A 20910-nucleotide genomic window follows, 5' to 3' on the forward strand; every position below is an offset into this window, starting at 1 on the left:
ATCACCTAACCAGTCTGAGCCAGTTCTGCTCTCACCTTTCAAGGAGAGAACAGTACCTACTTCCCAGGGAGGGTGGGCCTTCAGAGATACCTCGGGGGACATTCCTGGTAAGTACTCAATATGTGGTCACATTTTTTAAAAATGAGCTTTTTTTAAAAATAGGAATTCTAGTTGTAACCATCACAAAAGTTTTGTGACTCTTTGAGGGACCCATATTTTGTATTTATACATCCAGTGTTATCCAGAGTAATGGACAGTGCAGTGTCCACCTTTATAGTCTAAGGCGATGAACCCAATTTACATTCTAGGCACATTATTCTAACTTTAGCTGTATGAAACAGGCCTGAAAGTATTGATATCTATGTCACACTACAGGGAATGCAAAGAAACTAAGACTTTGAGATCTTCAAGATTAGAGACAAACCCTAAATATTTATAATAAAGTATTATTTACTTCAGTGGAAGAAACAGGCATACTAACATGAAAAAACACATTTTATTGCACTTAAGTTATAAGAAAATAAAATTTCTAAGTGAATCAAACCATAGACACAATCCCTTTAAAGGTTGTTTTCCTCCATCATGTCAGGTTGTTACATAACTAAAATTAACCAACTTGAATCTGATTGTTTTAAATCAGACTATAAATAAAACAAACAAAAAAAATAAACAGGAGGAGGAAAAAAAGATCACCTAGGATACAGTGTTAAACCACTTTCACAGTTCAGCTTGAGTTGTGGCTCTTGGAGAATGAGGCAAACCATTTGACTTTTTCATTCATTTCGTTTGTTTGCATGTGACGCCTTTACTACAAAAACTGTATAGTTTCTGCTTTGTCAGTTTCTCAGAGCAATAAAACTGTAACAGTTGTTTTCCCAAATACTGTAAAACACTAAGACTGACCAGCAACTTTATTTGTTTTATATATTTTTAAAATATTTTGTCAGTTTTATTATGTACGTTCATCCATTCACCACAGCCCTCAAAAAGAAAAGTTTCTCCACAGAACAGGCAGCAACAGCTCTGTTCCAAGGAATGTGTTTTAATTTTTGCCCAGATAAAAGAAAATAAGCTTTGCACACACTCTCAATTCTTTACTTGCAGGCAAACTTCACTCTTTATTATCTGAAACTCTCCCATTCTCAGCCTCTTAGAGGCACAGATGGTTCAAGTTTCAGTGGCAAAAAGTCTTTTTTCTGTAACCAAACTAGAGCAAATTTGGAATTCAGTCTGGGACTAAAACGTCACAGCAGAAAAAAAATAAAAAAAAATAATTTGCTTTTTTCTTTCTTTCATTTAGCAGCATAAATAAGTTTGGCCACTGGGAGTACAGTACAGGGGTGGGACAACAATCCCATATTTGAAGACCTACTTCTAGCACCAGCATCAAGAATTAAATCCATCTCAGGACTCACGGAACCCAGGACAACTTGCCACCTTTGAGCAACATATGCGTTGAAGAGTGTATGTGGAAGCGACAGTAAATAGATTAACAGAGGCTAATACTGTGATTGATTGACATTGGCAATGGTTGGCAAAAAAAAAAAAAAAAAAAAAAAAAAAAAAAAAAAAAAGCTTTTCATGATAACTGTACAAAAACAATTCACAGTAATTTTTTTTTTTTTTTTAAGCTTTTCCACTCCAGAAAAATGACTTTTTGTTGCAGATGCTCTCTATTGAGAAAGTCAGCCAGTCCTCGTTTGGGTGTTATTGTAGCCCCTTCCTAGGTCTCAGTGGTAAAAGGACAGGCTAACAGAATCTGTAACGAAGCTTCAGCGTTAACGCTGCCCAGTGACCACTGGAGAAGAAAATAAAGAAATAATTGCACCTGGTTTGATTTAGAAAGTCTCATTTTGCAAAGCTGCCCTCAGTCAAAAGTGAAGCCTTTTATGTGATGAGACAGCAGACGCCTCTCTTGTCAGTTACGGTTTGTCATGTCTTCCTCTTTCCTTCTTAGTCTGTAGATCTTTTCACTCTGTTGCCCCAAGCCAACATCCTGCACCACTGAGAACAAGGGATTTTTTTTTCTTTTTCTTTTTTCTTTCTTTTTTTTTTTCTTTTTTTTTCTTTTTTCTTCTGTTGTTTTTTTGTTTTGTTTTGTTTTCTGTTTTTTGTTTGTTTTTCAGGGGGAAGGGCAGGGAGTATATCGTCTACACATTTGGACAAATTTGTCTTTTCTGCTCTTCACTTCATGTCCACATCAAAGTCCAGCACCAGCAGCTTGGTTTCCTCAGTTCCATTCCGACTCCCAACTGCACACACCAGCTTTGTATTTGAGGCTCTGATCCGCCACACAACTCCTCCACTCCCCCCACTCTCCAATGTGACTAGGTTTCGAATAAATTCACCCGTTTTCAAGTCCCATAGTTTTACAGTTCCATCATCTGAGCTGGTAATTACAAAGTTCTTGTTGAACTGTAAACAGGTTACAGCACTCTGATGCTTGTTAGGACCTAGGCAAAACCAAAGAAATTAAATTACTGGTTAGAAATCATGGGTATGGGTAAGTTACACTGTAATTGTAGCCTACTACATTAGAACATACAATAAATGAAATATTTAAAATGCTGTATATTTAGAAACTGTGAGTATTTTAGGATCAGCGGGGTTGCAAAAAAATCTGGTAGCTATTTGTAACTGAAGCATTAACTTTCAAGAGTTCTGTCTTCCAGGAAGCTTGGTTAGCTACCAGGCACGCATTTTGTTTTCTGGCTGTGTAAATAACAGCTTTCTTAGTGGTGATGGAGATAGATCAGTTTCACAGATTCTGCTGATGGATGAATGGGCAGGAAATCTACCACCCTCACCACTTGGAACTGACCACTCAAAGGCAAAGGCTGAATGACCACAATTCCAAAACTCTGAGGAACAGACACAACCAATGAGTAAAAAGTTGCAGTGCAGGCCCACCAGATGGCCTCACTGAAAAAAAAAGCCACTTTTCAGGGCTATGACCAATAAAAAGAAGTTAATCATGATATAAAATGTTAACACTATTGTGCCTCCTTTAGTATTAGTGGTTTTCACATGTTTCTTTCTTCATTTTACTGGGTGCTATTATTCCTTCCATCCTAGTTAAGCAGATGGTTAAAGGATCTAAGTTGAGGCCTAAGCAATTTTCTATCAGATTAGAGATGCTCCCCCGCCCCTCCCCCCCGCCCCAAGTAGGGTAGTGCTTTAATTTAAAATTGGACTACAAATTTAAAAAAAAAAAAATCACTGAAGAAGAAAAAAAAAAGAGTCTGTTGCTTTTATGATATAGCCTAGATCTTTCTTCACATTGTTCTTTAAGGTTAGGTAGAGTTAACTGTACATATAGGAAGTATTAAAGTATTAAAAACATAATTTAAAACAATTTCTCAAGGGTAACCTAGTTCTGTCACGTCACAGTGAAAATGCTCGGAAACTTATCCAAAATAAGCATTTTTATTTTGTATGAGGTTAATTCTTTTTGTGACATAAAAGCTCCGTATTTCTCTTCTAACAATCCCATTTTTGATGAACATAACTAAAGCTGAGTAGCCAAGACTTACCTTGCAATGTTTGTAAACACTGTCCTGTTTTGATATCCCAGATTTTAACTGTAGAATCTGCATTCCCAGAGACAAGAATATTGTCTTTGAGTTCCATTCCACTTGTTAACGACTGGTGTCCCGTTAACGTGTGAATGCAATTCCCCGTCTCCACATCCCACACTCGGATTGATGTGTCAAGAGATCCACTGACCACATGGATGCCATCAAACTACAATAGACACAGCTTATTAGACTAGAAGTGCGATATTCTTGATATTATTTATTGACCTTAATCCTACAGGGAAGAAAAATAAAGCAGGGAAACAGGTAATGCCAGGAACAAAATGGAGTAACAAGGTAAAGTGCAGGTAATCAAGCAAACCTACAGTTTATGTTCTCAGAAGCTTCTATCAGAATTGTTAATTTTTTAAAAAAAGATTTATTTATGTATTTTCGAGAGGCAGGGGAGGGACAGAGGGATAGGAGAGAGAGAATCTCCTCTGAGACTCCCCTCTGAGCACGGAGCCCAAGGCAGGGCTCGATTCTATGACCCTGAGATCATGACTAGAGCAGAAATCAAGAGTCAGAAGCTCAACTGACTGAGCCATCCAGGTGCCCTGAGAATTGCTAATTTTTTTATGGCCAGTGGCTTCAAACTAGATGCAGGAACAATTAAAAGAAAACAAAACATGTAAAATGAGCATGTTACTTTCAGATCATCTGGCCACAGATGACCAGCTAAATATCATGGATCATTCAATAAGGATTACCATTTGAGTCTTACTTCCCAACAGAAAGTTGAAACTACTGACAGCCCATGATAAATGCTGTGCTTGTTAATAAACCTATGGCATGAAAAGACTAGAGATAACCCTCATGATGTTTAGAAGTAAGCTCCATTAAAACTGTATGTAAAATAAAAATTTCACTTACAAGAACCAAATATTAATTAGGAAATGCACCAACAGGTAATTACATCTGGAATTACAAGAAGTGGCATTTTGATAACAAAAGCAAGCTATATAGCCTCTCTTCTCCAGGAGTCAATAAATATCAATTCCTAGAAGATCTGGAATAATACTGCTACCTCTTCTCAATGTATTGGTTTACTTAAATGAGATTATATTCATTAAGGTACTGAACATATCACAAAACATAAAAACAACTTCAGTCAATTCCCTTTCCTCCAAATTCATAACCTTTTCTAAGTTAATATACCTTTATTATATATTGATATTTTGTGACACAGACACAGTATTCCATGAATTAAGAAACAAATATTCCAAGAACAGAGAACTGTCAGCACTGTGACTATGTACTAATCTTGCTGATCACTAATAGGTAGTAACTAGTAAATAAATTACATAAGTAATAGAAAAATTGAAAATGCTGTCTTTCAGAAAATAAAACAAGACCCATTTTCTAAATTTGCTATTAATCTATTTCAAAATACAATTCATTCCAAAATATCATGTTCAAATGTAAAAAATAAAAAATCAGTTTAGTCAAATTTACTTCCTATGACTACAGATCAGTAGCTCTTTGATGGTAAAGGAGCCTGATGCAGAAAGCTCCACTTCCACTTCGAATGGGAATGGGTCACAATACATGGTCCATCGACTTTCAGCTATCAAGGCAAAGGGGCAGCTTTTGGCCAAATTAATCCTCTGCTAAGGAGTTTATTAAAATCCAGGTTATTTTCCTATGAGACTATCTACCACTAATTAATATAGTAAAACTTAGAGCTCCAAAGTTTCAGGTTCCAAGACTAATGTTTGTATTTTAGAGGAAAAACAGATCACAGAAAAAAATGAAACAAATTATTTCAATAAGTTAAAAATTTATGCTTTTTCCAAGCCAATTTAAAAGCATATGTAAACAACAGGATAATTTGATTTGTCTTTTTGGGATTGTATTGAATCAATAATTTGACAGTAATTATCTGAGTAAAACAATCTCATGATTCATCAGGAAAGCATCTAAGGGGTAGGAGAGATACGACCTCTTACCTGTAATGAATAGACTCTATTAGTATGCCCCTGCAACGTGTGTAGACAGGTCTCCGTCTCTGGATCCCACACCTTCACCATAAAATCATATGCTCCACTAACAACCCTCCTGCCATCATATTGAACACAGCGGACTGCTGCTACATGACCCATCAAAACATGTAAACACTGGCCTGTCTCGATATCCCAAACCCTAAGAGTGGCATCTCGAGAACCGCTAACAACTCTGTAGGGGGAAAACAAACAAAAAAAAGGATTAAAGTTTTTAACAGCATGAGAAAACGTGACATATAAAGTCAGTGGTTACTGAACTTTTTCTTTTCTTAAGCAGGAACACCCGTTTTCAAAGAAATCCTATATAAAATTTTGATATATAAACATCCAAAAGTCAAGTCATCCTGGCTGGGATGGGAAGTTGGGAAGCCCAGAATTCCACCTGCTTGGTTCCCACATTTATAACCGGCCATGTAGCACCCGGGGTTCTATGGGACGGTTTGAAGACTGTTGTACTGCATCTGAAGCAGAAGCAATGGCAGCAACAGCAGCAGCTGCCGGCTCAAATACATACAAGAGATCTTGATTTTAGAAATAAAAAGCTAATGTGGGCAACATATCTAAAACGTTATTGGGAGAACTCTGGTGGGAGTATTTTGAAAAATTCTGTATTTCTTCTTTATTCTTTCTGCCATTTCCCAAAATTTTAGTGATAAACATACATTCTCTTTGTGACTAGGGAAAAAATTTAATAAATGTTATTCAACAAAATAAATCTGAAATTGGAATTTAAATAGGTAAAGATATGTGCTTTATACCATTATATACCATTATATGGCCTTATACCATTATAATTTTCGTAACAAACTAGTTTTAGAATATCTTCAAACAAAGGCTGCTTATGCTTATAATTATAGTCAATAGGTTATGGAGGTATTAAGATATGCAAATTTTGGAGAAGATACACATGGGGAGGCAATAGAAATCCCTTAAAAATTTGGGCCAACATTATTAAAGCTATGCTCTTCTGAAGACTGGAGTGATACAAACATCGCAATCACCTTTGGATTACGAAGGAGAGCTGAAAACTCAGGTATCTGCATGTCATTCTTAAGAGATAAAGACAGGCCACAGTTTTTACATTTGGAAGAGTAGAAAAGAACATCGAGAGATTTAAGGCAGAATATAATGGAAGCTGAAATACAAGGTCTCTTAATATCAACTCCCCCAAATTTTAATAGTAGAGCACACTGTTTAAAGTAGATTCAAATTACAAATGAAAAGGTACTTTTATTCACATATTACAAATCTAGCGTGAAATCTACTTAATGTAATGGTTCTCACAAAGATGATGTTGTGGACAGAATTAAAGGTAAGGACTGTAGCGGATTCATGGTAAGGACTGCCAGAGAGACCTTTTTTGACAAACGAAGTCGAAATCACATTTGTTTAACAAGGTACTGTGAAGACATGCCAATAGAAGATCGAAAAGACTTTAATAGAAGGGCTTTGTAGGAGGAGATCAAAGCAACAGCAAAGGCACTGAAAAGAAAAAAAGGCAAGCAGTCTGGGTTGGCTGCAACTATTTTGAAAACTGGATTGAGGATTTCTTCCTTGATCTGACAGACAACAGAAGGCTCTCAAAAGGCAGTGATCATAATTAGAAAAGGATTCTCTGTCAGTTGTGTAACAGGTGAGAAAACCAAGTGTGAAAGCTATGTCACTAGTTCAGGTGATCGGTAATGAGAGACTCAACAAAACCCCATAGACCTCAGCTTTTGTCTCGATATAAGGGGACAGGATGGAGTTGGGATAGGGTTGGGTGGGTAATTAAGACTCAGAAGCTTGAAGCCTGAATAACTGAATGGTCCCACTAGCAGAGATATAAATATTAAAGAGAGAGAGGGAGAGAAAGAGAGAGAGTGCGCGCGCGAGAGAGAAAGATATTTTTTGGAGATGATGAGTCATCAAAGATACAGAACAATACAGTGCCACCCAAGAGTAGAGAAGAGAGTTTCAAGCAGGAAGCCAACAATGCCATTAAATGAAGAAGGAAATTTAAAGATAATCCCCCAATTTTAAGGCAATACACTACTGCTTTGTTAGTATAGAAACATCTTAAGTCTAATAATTAAAGTCTAATTTAAGAGCACACTATCACTATCTCTCTAATAAACACTGTATTATACAACACAAAAAAACCTCAAATTCAGAAGTAATAGAGGAAGAATTCCCAACCATCAAAGGATTTTCCCTTACCTTTTTTCATGAAGATGCATACAGCGGACAGTGGAAGTATGTCCATATAAGGTATGTATACATTCTCCGGTCTCTGCATTCCACACTTTTAGAGTCCGATCTGTAGATCCACTAATGATGATATTGTCTCTCATCTGTGATGACCATACTCCACCTGTGTGTCCCACTAATGTTCTCAGACACTGGAAAAACACTTAAGATGATTACTTTCGGGTAGAAAGAAAAACGATATACATAACATTTCAGTAGCTCATTAAAATCTGGGGTAAAGTTATTCACGGAATTTGTCTGGCATATCAGAAAACAATTTTTCACATCAATATAACATGATACCATCACTGTTGATCGCTTTGCTTATTCAGTAGCATTATATATTAAACACGGATACAACTGACAACAAGTATGTAGAAAGTAAAACACTTCTCATTAAAGGATGACAGTCCCAACCTGGTCTCTCTGACGAAATAATGCTAAAATTGCAATTTGGCTTCTTCCATAGGAATGGATTCAATGAAAGAATGCCAACCGTGTTAGGTGTGGCTACATACCACATTTCATCTGAATCTGCCCTAAGGCAATAGTTAGAGGAGCCAGGCAAGGTACTTCTAGACAAGTAAAGACAGATATTAAAACTCTGAAATAAGTCCAAAACTAATATTACACTACGGAAATATGAAGCTGCCTTAAAAAAATGTTAACATCTGACTTGGAATATTTAGAAGTTTCTTGCCCAAGAATCAGCATGCTGTAAGACATTTTAAAGACAGGTTTTCTCCCCTTCACATTTTCCTGTTTTTTTAGCTGGTCAATTACTTAATTTTTGAAAATATTCTCCAGTGGACAGATAAAAATAAGTATTCACCACAGAACCATTAAGGTGTAATATTGCATGCAGTGAAACTGATTGCTTGGACTGCTTTTTTTCTTCAAACTCCTACTTAAATACTGTATCTGCTTTACTTTTCATCTCACCAGGCTTAAAATAGTCTAAATTAACATGATTATTTAACTTCTAAACTATAGGTAAGTTATCAACAAAGCAGTCTACAAAGAAAAACAATTACCCCTCAATCATAGTTTTGAAAAAGTTTAAAAAGGATAATATAACTGAGGTGGTTAGTAAAAGTGTGAAAAATAAAGCCAAGAAAAAGATAAAGCACCTCTGTAAAAATCATACAATAATGAAGTCACAAAGATAGACAGACTATTTACAGGAAGAAACTAATGACATCCCTATCCTGAGGAACATTATCTTTGTTGCCAGGGAAAAAACTAAATTAGAAGCTCTGATATTTGTTATCAAAATAAGCTGAGGTCAAAAATGAACCCATGTTTTCCCTGGTTGATCTTTGCAAAGACATATACAAACAGTGAAGTGTAGAGAAGTAAGCTTACTTTGCCTGTGACTGCTGACCAGACTTTTAAAGTGTTGTCATCAGAACCACTAACTATTCGGTTACCACAAAACTGCAAGCATGTGATCACATGATCATCATGTCCTTTCAGAACCTACAAGATAAATGTACAAATTCGAAATCTTATTAAATTATGTTCTTTAAAATACTAGTGAAAAGAAAAGCAATAAATAGGAACAGCAATCTACAGTCTATTTCTAAAATTATAATTTATATAAAACACAAAGTATCATCCTTCCCGAATGATGAATCAAGTATTAAACATTTCATTTTTTCCAATTCTATGATTTATATGAGAGATATCAACTATTAAAATTGAGTGAGTCAAGACATCATAAAGATGGTTCAAACACAAATGTATAATAATTTATCTGTTCAAACAAAAAAAAATGCATCTCTGTTTCGCAATTTTCACACACAAAAACAGAAGCACCTACAAACTAGAAAGACAAGAGTAACAATAATTATCAACTTATTCAAATTAAAACACAAAAGGCCTGGGACTCCTGGATGGCTCAGTCAGTTAAGGGTCTGACTCTTGATTTCGGCTCAGGTAATGCTCTCAGGATCACGTGATTGAGCCCCCAGTAGGGCTCCATGCTGGGTGTGGACCCTCCTTGAGATTCTCTCTGTCTCTCCTTCTCCCTCTGCCCTCCTCCCCCACCCACTTGCACCGCTCACTCTCTCAAAAAACAACACTTGTCATAATCTATACATAGTTACACATTAACAGTATCTTCCCTAATTGTTTTCCAGTTGTATAAATACATCTAAGAATTTCAAGCATTTTACCACTATTTATATACTTACAGTGAGACAGAAAATCAGTGATATGCTTAAATTTATAAAAATAAAACTCACAAGAAACACCCAAAACAAATAGGCACTCCTCAAAAAACCATGTTCTAACTACATGGTCACAGGTAAATGTATATGACACAAAATTCAACAGGATATTCAGAAATTTTCATTTACCTACGGTAGAATGACAAGCACTTCAACTCATCTTTTATTCAAGTACAGTCCATTGTCAGACTGGAGAAATTAGCAATAGAGAACTATCATCCATTACACGTTCAGTTATTTAAAAATACACTGTTTTCTTTCTACAGTATATAGATGTCAAGTTACACTGCTGGCCAAGAAGAGCATACTAGTTACCAAAACTGATCAGTGGTTGCTGCTATTGTTGTGCAAGAGTTCAGTTACCTTAGGAGATTTGAGTTCTCCTCGCCTCCAGTTAGTATCAATTCTGTGCTGCCTGATGTATGCACTTTTCCATGGACTGTGTATGAAACCTGGTTTTATTACTTTTCTTCTCTTGATGTGCAATGGTTCATCGATACCTAAAGTTTTAAAGAGTGAGAGTATAACTGCTGTCGCCAATAAAAATTACACATTTTATAATGTATCTAATTTCCTCCCATGCTCAAAACCACTTAAATACAGGATGCTCTCCAATTTCTAAGAGTTATTATAAAACAATAATATAAAGTTTGCATTCTCTATGGCATGTTTTCATACTGACTTTTTTATTTCTTTTTCTAAATAATCCTATGAAATGCTGGTGAGGATGTGCTGAAATTTGAGCCCTTATGCAAAGTTTGTGGGAATATAAAATGGTATAGCAGCTATGAAAAATAGTATGGTGGTTCATCAGAAAAATTAAACATAGAATTATCATATCATCCAGCAATTCTAATTCTGGATATACACCCTAAAGAATTAAAAGCAGAGACTTGAACAGATATCTGTAGACCCATGTTCAGAGCTGCAATCATTCATAAAGCTGAAAGGTAGAAGAAACCCAAGCGCCCATCAATGGATGAATGAAGAGGCAAAATGTGTGTGTGTGTACACACACACACACACACACACACACATATACACAATGGAATATTTATTCAGAATTAAATAGAAGGGAATTCTGACACATGCCACCACATGGATAAACCTTCAAGACAAGTATGCAAAGTGAAATAAGCCAGTCACAAAAAAACAAATACCATATGATTCCACTTTATATGAGACATCTAGAGTAGTCAAACTCATAGAGACAGAAAACAGAATGGTGGTCTCCAGGTGCTGCAGGGAGGAGGACTAAGGAGTTACTATTAAATTGGGATGGACTTTCAGGCAATACAAATAAAAAAGTTCTGGAGATGGACTGTGTAACAACACAAATGTACTTAATGCTACTGAACTGTACACTTAAAAATAGTTAGAAGAAATTCGGTCTTAGGTATATGCTAGCATAATTTTTTTTAAAGTCATCAAAATAATGATTCTATGAGAGAAGGTAAGGCAGGGATGATTAATCCCATTTCGTACAATATAGATTCTTGAGAAGAGCCTTCTCTTCACTAATTATTCCAAGTTACGGACAGGGCAGAGGCAGGATTAGAAACCAACTGTCTTAGATCTTGACCTTTCACTCACTTGTAACTTCCTTGAAGGGGAGGATAACCTACAGAGTATCTGTCTCATGCTCTATGATTATTTCTAAAAATTTTTGCTTATCAGAGATAAATCATATCTTTACATTTTTTTTCAAAAATATAATTTTTCTATATGCCTGCTGGAAAAAAAAGATTCTTCCTTTAGTTAATATGGATGATACCTTCTACTAAGAAAGGAGGTTTTTTTTCTTTTTTTTTTTCCACAGTTTTCAAGAACATAAGCTCCATGATGAAATGGGAGTTCACTATTATATCCCCAGCATTTAAGAATGTCTAGCCCATAGGAGGTGTTCAATAAATATTTACAGAAGGAACGAATATAATATGGAATATTTGACTACTGTCAATATAATTTTAGGGTTTCCCTTATTCTATTCTATTCTATTCTATTCTATTCTATTCTATTCTATTTTGTGAGTGCGTGAGTGAAAAGTCACTCATTCTTGTGGATTCCAGTCAGTGAGTATGTCTCCCAAGGACAGCTGCAATTATAACCTTTATCTCTAATTGTAAATATTGGAGAGGCAGGACACCTTTCTCATCCATAAAATCACTGGTAGAAATTCACAAATATCTTATTTTAAGCAAAAGTTTATATTTAGGTCTTTTGTCTTTTAATTGAGGTATAACTGATATACTATATTAATAGGTGTACAGCATAGTGATTCGATATTTATATACATTGCAAAATGGTCACCATAATGAATCTAGTTATCCTCTGTCAACTCACAAAGTTACTACAATATTATTGACTATATTTCCCATGCTTTCTTTTATCTCCATGACATACTTATTTCATAATTGGAAGTTGGTAGTTCTTAATCCCCTTACATCATTTTTGCCACCCTCCCTCCTCCGCCCCAGCAACCCTTCCCTCCGGCAACCATCAATTTGCTTTCTGTATCTATGGGTCTGTGTTTTGTTTTTCAGGTTTCCTTTAAATCATCCTCATCTTGATCTTTTCATTGGTTATTAATTATACTAGAGACTGGGAAGCAAATCAGACCTATTTCCTATTAATTATTAGTGCTCATTAAAGGGGTTAGCTCTAAGATTTGGCTCATCTGGATGTGTAGAATAACCTGTGGATTTTATATAAGAAGGTGAATACAAATGAAGACTCATTCTTGATTCTTTGATAGGCTGCCAAAGTTCTTTTCTCAATTATCCACTACTTTAGTCTACATGCACATAAAACTTCTAATTTTTACTTTTTCTATTTGCTTTCTGAATCACTTTGCTTTTTCAAAGTATAAAGATCTTCTCTCTGTGATTTTGAACCTTACCCTCTTCTTTGCATTTCTCTCTCCAGAGAAGGTTGTCTTCAGCCAAAATTCTCCAGTAGCGACACGTCTGAGCCGCTTGTAGCAGGTCTTTGGGTTCCAGGAATGAAAGCACATAAAGTGCCAGCTATGGAAAGGAAAAAGCAAAATATACCCATGTTTTAAATATATATGTGTGTGCGTGTATATATATATTTAATATATAAATAATTAACTTATCTAGAACAATCTTCTATAGAATGAAGTACTTCTAGATAAACGTAATATAATTCTACATTCTATTTTCTTTAATTACAAAAGGGAGTACTTTCTAATAGTCAATCTTAAATATATACCAGACTTAAAAACTTACTGTATTGGTTTTTATGAACTTCACTCCATCAACTTCACCTCTTCGAGGAATACTTATTAAGCCTCTCTGTCTCTGCTTTTGCCTTTGTTCTGTGAGCCTCAACTCGAGAATTCTACCATTTATGTATATAGGTATACTTTACTAGTTGTTTAGATTCTGTGCTTTTCTCTCCCCATGACCAAGTAAATTCACTCAAGACAGGACTTAAATTAAGAAATGAGATTTCGGGGCACCTAGGTGGCTCAGTGGGTTAAAGCCTCTGTCTTCAGCTCGGGTCATGGTCCCAGCATCCTGGGATTGAGCCCCACATTGAGCTCTCTGCTCGGTGGGAAACCTGCTTCCTCCCTCTCCCTCTGCCTGCCTCTGCCTACTTGTGATCTTTGTCTGTCAAATAAATAAAATCTTTAAAAAAAGAGAGATTTCTAGATATTCTGTGTGATACGATTTCAGATCACTCCTGATAGATATAATTAATAGTTCTTTACCACAAAAAGTATTTATTATCACAATGATGAACTTTTCAAACATTTATACCCTTTACCAACAATTAATAAACTGCTCCACAGGCATATAGAAGTAATTAGGTTCTAATTACTTTACATTGTTTATGGGGATTTTCTTGATGGGCCAGATAGATTTTTGTAGGTTTGTACTGGCTCTTCAGTATATCACTGATTTTAAATTTTGTTTCCAATATTTCCAAACCATCAACTTTTTTTTCAGTATGTATAGTCTATTCAAGTAAATAAGGGCAGAAGAAAGAATAAAGAAGGGAATAGTAGCTTCTGAGTATGCTTATCCAATTAGCCTCACTAATCACATAAAAATTTAAGTTATGATATTAGAATCAAAATGAACTAAACACAGCAATAAAGTTTAGTTTTCCAGAAATTAAATTATAAGTATTAAAACAAACTATCATTCAAATGGCTAAAGGCCATATGGGGAGTAAAAGCACAGTTTGAATTGTTTTCTGATACTAAACAGTAATTACATGATATAAATTGTGCTTACCCAAGAACTTTGCATATAGAGAGTTCATCATTAATCACATATTTATTGAGTACATTTCATATAGAAAGTACTCCAACCAGTCAGTACTCAATTTAATACTACTACTACTATTTGACAGTAAAGATACTTCTGTGGAATGATCAGTTTTGGTCTATCAGAGAAGCCCATTTAGTCGGAGTCATTTTAAATAAAAAGGCATAACTATATATTCAACAAGCTACGTATATGTGTGTATGTATACACATATACAAATACACAAACACATATATATCTCAACACTGTACTTCTTTAGAGGATACTCCGTAAGTCACTTAATTTTGAAATTATTCAATCTATCAAAGCCCGGACAAGTTTCCTCAGTGTCAGTATACCAGTAATGGGATAACACCATATTCTTTTTCTTCTACGTGAAATTGATATTTAACATAAAAATTATCAGGCACAAAGTTATACTGGTGGAAAAGATGCTATTTAGCGCCCAAGATATTTAATATGGTCACATGAAAAAGGCTCTTCTTTGCTTAGTTATCCAGCTGAAGTAGAAATCACGTAATTCACAGAAACAGTCACTGGATCTTAAAGGTTAGAAAACAAATCCAGAGCACCTTAGATTTCAAAGGTACACCCAAACCATCAGTTACAACATCCTTCAATACCAGTGACTGTGAGATCCCCCAGTCTAGGGTATGCCTGCTTTAAAGAGTAAAGAAACACTCAGGCGCTAAGAATGTTGAAGTGCTAACCCCACGGGTAACTGGCACACTTTCCTTTAAAATAGCAAAGACCCTAACTCAACAATGAACTTCAACTTATTCTACTTAAATCTAATCAGTTCTATTCAAAACATCTAAGTATTTCAGAAAACACACACAGCAAAATAAAAAATATGAATAAGAAAATCAAAACCAGTAAAAATATAAATCAGAAAAGAAGGTTTAAACCAGGGGAAAGTAGAATACAAATATATTGGCAACAGCATCTTATATGGTTTTTTAATTAAACTGCCAAGCAAAAAGGGAATGGCAATCAGTTACACAATTCTTAGTGTTTATTATGGAAGAAGTATATACCAAGTCCTCAAAGGAAGCAAGGTTTTGTCAAACAGGGTTCCTTACGGGGGCCAGAGAGTGGGCACTGTCCTGAGCTACATCCTTAGAACACCAAAGCAGGGAATTACAGGTTTCTTACAGCCAACTAAAATGGTCTGGCTAATGCAGTTTTCTATTCATTTGTCCTAAAGGTAAAATCTAGAGAGTAATTCCTCCTAAGGACTTCCACAAGACAGAAGCTCTTAAGTTGAAAATCTGTTTCATAAAATTAACTTTTCTTTGACCAAACTTGAAATTTCAGCGTGAGTCGCTCTTTTTTGTTCTTCTCTTATGTAACCTACATTAGAGACAACCATGTTATACTTGAAAGTTAGATAATACTTTCCCAGAACTGCTATATTTCCATGGGTTGAACTAAGTTGAAAGAGGGAGGGAAAAGAATAAAGAAAATGTTGGCTGATCCTATGTTAAGAATTTAAGTTTTACTCTAAGCCGTTTACTATATCACTATGCTTTTCTTGGTATTCACTTACAAAATAAGGATAATGCTGTTTATCACAAGCCTCCCATGTGAGACTAGTGAGATTTTTTCAAGGGTTTTGAGATTTAATAATGTGTTGGTAAAGAGCTCTGAGATCTGTTGAAAGGAATTATATGAAAATTATTTTAACTCCATTTCCTGACATGAAGGTAATGATGTTTTAAATAATAATAGTACATAGTCTCTAATAAGATAATAGTTTCCTTAAAGATTTAGACCTATACCATTATTTCTCCACATATAAAAAAAAGCATTTTTTTTTTCAAAATAGGAAATGCTTCCTACTAGTTGAAAAAAAGGAAAACACAGATGATCTGCAGAGTCAGAGCCCTTGCTCATTCTTCTATCTATGCTTCCTTCTATTTCCTCAGGCAATCTTTAAAAGGAGAGTTAATCCAAGAAAATCTTTATTGCATTTACATCAGTTATCAATAATTTGTGCTTAATTCTTAGACTCTTAAAAATATTTCATATTCTCCTGACTTTGAATCATATTTTTGAGTGTTCAAAAGTTACTATGCAAATACAAATAAAGTAAAACAAAATAATCACCACTCATAGAGATAAGGGGACAAACGAGACTAAGCATAAGTCTGTATATTAAAAAAATACTACCTTCTAAAATAAGGAGGACAGCCAAGGAAACCATGATGTATATACCATAATAATATCAGAGGTGACTAACTTTACTTTCAGTCAAATACTTATGAAAGTGCTACCTACTATGAATGTTCTTCTGGAAGCAAAGAGAGTTTGTATCATTTCCTAAGCCAATTCCATTCAAAGGGTTCAGTTTTAGAATGAGCCAGCAAAAATAAAAAAATTCTTTCTAGGACAATGCAACTTTTTTTTAACCATTTAAAAAAATCATTCCAAAGCAGTAACATCTTAGTTTGTTTTTTCTTGGAGTAATGCTTAGTTCCATACATTAAATATGATAAAACTATTTACTCATATCCAATGTGAAATTATTTTTGAGACGATGTTTAATATCCATAGGACATTTAGAATGGATAAAAGAGTTGACTCCTTTCATATTTGAAGTTTCCAGATCATTTTCACTGGTATATTACTGTTTAATATATTGTCTTAGCTGATATATAATTAGTGGGACAAATATAATTTGTGAAAATATAAACCATGGTCACATTGATTATTTAATTTTACATTATTTGTTTGCAGACAGAAATGAAACTGTGAAGCATATAACATCAGTAAAAGAACTACATCTAAGCTATAAAAACAAATGAGCATAAATGATTCCAAAAGAAATGTTATAAGGATATAATCAACGCAGGAAATCTATGATTGTATGTGTGTGTGTGAGAGAGAGAGAAAGATGGGGGCAAGAAGAGGAATGATCAGTAGAAAAAGATATACATGTGAAATTCCGTATTTTTCAAAACAATTACACAATGTAAGTTAACAGAACTATAATTTATAGAATCACAAAATGTTAAGGACTATTAGGGACTTTGGATAAATAAACAACAAAATAAGAAAAAAAACCACTGCTGTTTTAATAAAATCAGAATTTCTAAAAAATCTACTACTATATATAATAAACGTACCATGACAACTAAAGGCTGGACTTTAAATAAGCTGGGGGAAAAAATCAAAATAAAAAAATAATCAAATTAATGGAACTCAATAGCTTATTCTTATGTATGACTTACTGCAGTGGTGGAAAGAAATCACCTAATAAGTCCATAAATATACTTGATCTGAAAATGATATTATTAAGTCATGGCAGCTTATCATTTACAACTCTCTTTAACACTAATTAAGAGTGTTAAACCGACAATACTGAATACCATAATTAGCATGACCATGTTTAGAGATGGTTGCTATTGAGCTATATTTTCAAATAGCACCCAATGAAGAACATAATTGATAACCCTTACCTCTTTAGGAAGCAAGGAAATGAAGTCTCGTTGAAACTGGGGTTCTATCACTTGCATCATATGTTTTACTTGGGTTGGCTCACAACTATCAATAAGCTCATCTAAAGCAAGCAATTTCTCTGGTCCACTCCAGCTCTATGAAAAGGGAAGCAGAAATTTTTATTATTTTAATAGATATCTCAAATTACAAGCTCATAAAGGAAAACCACATTTACAAATAACATAAAAAGGTGGCTACTTATAGCGAAATTTTCTCCATAAGTCATTGATGTGATAATCAATGTCTCATCAAATTTACTGGCTACCTTTATTTTTTTAATTTAAAAAAGCCATGGTTTTGACAAATATTTTTGCACTACATTATTTGTTACAAATATTATATGTTCATGTACCATCAAGATATTAGCTGAGAAATCAAAGTTTTATCTGGAAACATCAATTTGGCTACTGAGTAAATAGGGTATTTTGAAAGATGATCTTCCTTTCTCTGTATTCTTTCTAGTGGGCACCATAAAATTTTTGATGGTGTTAATAAGGCACTCATCTGAGAGTTAAGAAACTGGCAGCATCATTTAGAGAAAAATTAATAACTGGATATACTGCACATCTGACAAGTGCCTTCCACAAAATAAAAGAGCTTTGATTTATTATGTGAAAATAATTTCAGATAAAAAGTAGCAAAAATATAAAACAGTAACTTAGTAATAAAATTAGAGTATGAACAAAAGGATCAGAAACAAAGCACTACATTATGGAAAAACAAAAACACATCATAATACTTTTAAAAATATGAGCTACTTTAAACTAGACTAGGGGAATATTTAAAACATATTTTTTTGGGGGCGCCTGGGTGGCTCAGTGGGTTGGGCCGCTGCCTTCAGCTCAGGTCATGGTCTCAGGGTCCTGGGATCGAGTCCCGCATCGGGCTCTCTGCTCGGCGGGGAGCCTGCTTCCCTCTCTCTCTCTCTCTCTGCCTGCCTCTCCATCTACTTGTGATTTAAAAAAAAAGAAAAAAAAAAAAAAACATCTTTTTTTTTTCTTGCCAGTGAGGATCATCTGCATAGAAGAGCCATGATTCTTAAGAGGAAAAATTAAAAAGCTATGTGAATAATTTAAAATGTTAGAATTCCCCCCACACAATAATCATGTAAAACATTTACTTTATTCTTCTTTAAAAGTTTTATTTATTTGCCAGAAAGAGAGAGAAAGTACGCACAAGCAGGGGGAGCGGCAGGCAGAGGGAGAAGCAGACTCCCTGCTCGGCAGGGAGACCAATGTGGGGCTCAATCCCAGGACCCTGGAATCATGACCTGAGCTGAAGGCAGATGCTTAACTGACTGAGCCACCCAGGCGCCCCCACATAAAACATTTAAATAGCCTTGTGATATTTAAGTGAAAGAACATCCTTGAGTAGGATGATTTAGGTACATTTGTGAATTATTATGTCCATTTTGGAAGCAGGTGAAGAGAGAACAGATGGGGTTTGGAGCTAGAAGGATCTGGATTTTAACATTCCATTTCTTGCTCAAATTAGGCACCTGGATCTTATAACATGTGAAACAGGTAACAACCGAAAACTGAGATATACTGAGGAGACGAGAAGCCTTATTTAGAATACTTTTTAAAGTATGTAAAAAATGTTTTACCCCCTTAAAATCTACAATGAATTTCATTTCTTCTTTCCTATCATAAAGTGTAGATTATGTTAATACTATCAAACATTTCAGCCGTATTCCTCCCATAGTACTTACCACAAATATTACCTTATTTAATCAAAAAACCCTGGGAAACAATCGCATTTTACCCCCAAATATAAGGAAACCCAGGCTCTAAAAAATCATATTCTTTCATTTCTACATATACATGCACCTAGAATATTCACCCTTTTTAGTTAGGGTGAGGACTGACACACAGAAATAAAAAATACTCATATGCATGTATCTGCATACACATGACCCATTAAAAGCAGTTAAAGTTTGATCGTCTTGTTCAGTTTTCCTCACACAGCTTCAAATCCTGGTTCAAAATTTATCTCTTTGATAAAACTTACACTGATCAATCTCCACTCATCTCTGATCATTTAGTATTAATATTATAAACTCTGATTTACTGATTTACATTCCTCTCAGGACTGAAGGTGGGCTTTTATAACATGTTGTGCCTCTGCATCTATATAAGGATTCATGGACACTACTATACGGACATGCCAATGTGGGTGATGGACAACTTATGCTAACTAGATTAAAATGCAGCTTTAAGTAACTCTGTAGCATAATCATTTTTTAAAGATTTCATTTCCTTATTTGAGACAGAGCAAGAGAAAGAAAAAGCAGGAGCGGGGTGGTCAGAAGGAGAAGCTGACTCCCAGCTGAGCAGGGAGCCTGATATGGGACTTGATCCAGGGACTCTGGGATCATGACCTGAGCTGAAGGCATATGCTTAACTGACTCAGTCATCCAGGAGCCCCTTATTGCAAACTTTTTAAACCCCTTTGCACATATGAATGCCTGTCCTAGAAATAGTTTTTGGAAGTGTTTATGGTTAAATTTTGATATGAAAATAAGGATATCATAGGTAATCTTTTACAGTGAAAAGTGAAAATCTTTCGACATATTACTACTCTATATACTTTACATAGATTAATAACATTAATAGCTACTATAAATATTTCTACTTAAAGGTAATATACATATTTGATGTTTCCTTTTTTCAATTAATGTATTGTTACTGTTTTCTTAAGAAAAAAAGGAATAGAAAAACATTATCAATACATGATATATAAGTGCGTCTTTCATCAAGGATTTTAGGAGATAGGGTGTAGAATGAAAAAAGACAGAACAGAAGACAAATAGCTGATTCCTACCTTAAATGTTAAAAACTATGTCAGAAATTTCTATATACTTAAGAAAAAGTCCATGACAAAAACTGTGCCTGCATAAATGATTTTTTTAAAGATTTTATTTATTTATTTGAGAGAGAGAGAGAGAGCGAGCGAGAGAGCACGCAACAAGCAGGTAAGTCACTGGGGGAGAAGGAGAAACAGGCTCCCCGCTGATCAGGGAGCTTGATGTGGGGCTTGATTCTAGAACCCTGAAATTCCAACCTGAGCTGAAGGC

At 34.9% G+C, this 20910-nt stretch overlaps 1 protein-coding gene across 6 annotated transcripts in view; it reads right to left on the reverse strand.

Annotated features, from left to right (window-relative positions):
* Positions 1-477: 477 nt before the first annotated feature.
* The window catches only part of FBXW7 (F-box and WD repeat domain containing 7), a 233573-nt gene continuing 213140 nt past the window's right edge, over positions 478-20910 (reverse strand). For all 6 annotated transcript variants that reach the window (XM_032332521.1, XM_032332520.1, XM_032332517.1 and 3 more), the window contains 8 exons: positions 17795-17929; positions 12938-13061; positions 10402-10538; positions 9173-9286; positions 7778-7959; positions 5525-5750; positions 3534-3744; positions 478-2453 (listed from right to left, as the gene is read on the reverse strand). In XM_032332521.1, coding sequence (XP_032188412.1) covers positions 2185-2453; positions 3534-3744; positions 5525-5750; positions 7778-7959; positions 9173-9286; positions 10402-10538; positions 12938-13061; positions 17795-17929 — 1398 coding nt within the window. In that variant the 3' untranslated portion in view covers positions 478-2184. The remainder of the gene's footprint in view (positions 2454-3533; positions 3745-5524; positions 5751-7777; positions 7960-9172; positions 9287-10401; positions 10539-12937; positions 13062-17794; positions 17930-20910) is intronic.

The sequence above is a fragment of the Mustela erminea genome, chromosome 2 (genome assembly GCF_009829155.1).
Source record: "Mustela erminea isolate mMusErm1 chromosome 2, mMusErm1.Pri, whole genome shotgun sequence".
In the NCBI taxonomy this organism is placed as follows: domain Eukaryota; kingdom Metazoa; phylum Chordata; class Mammalia; order Carnivora; family Mustelidae; genus Mustela; species Mustela erminea.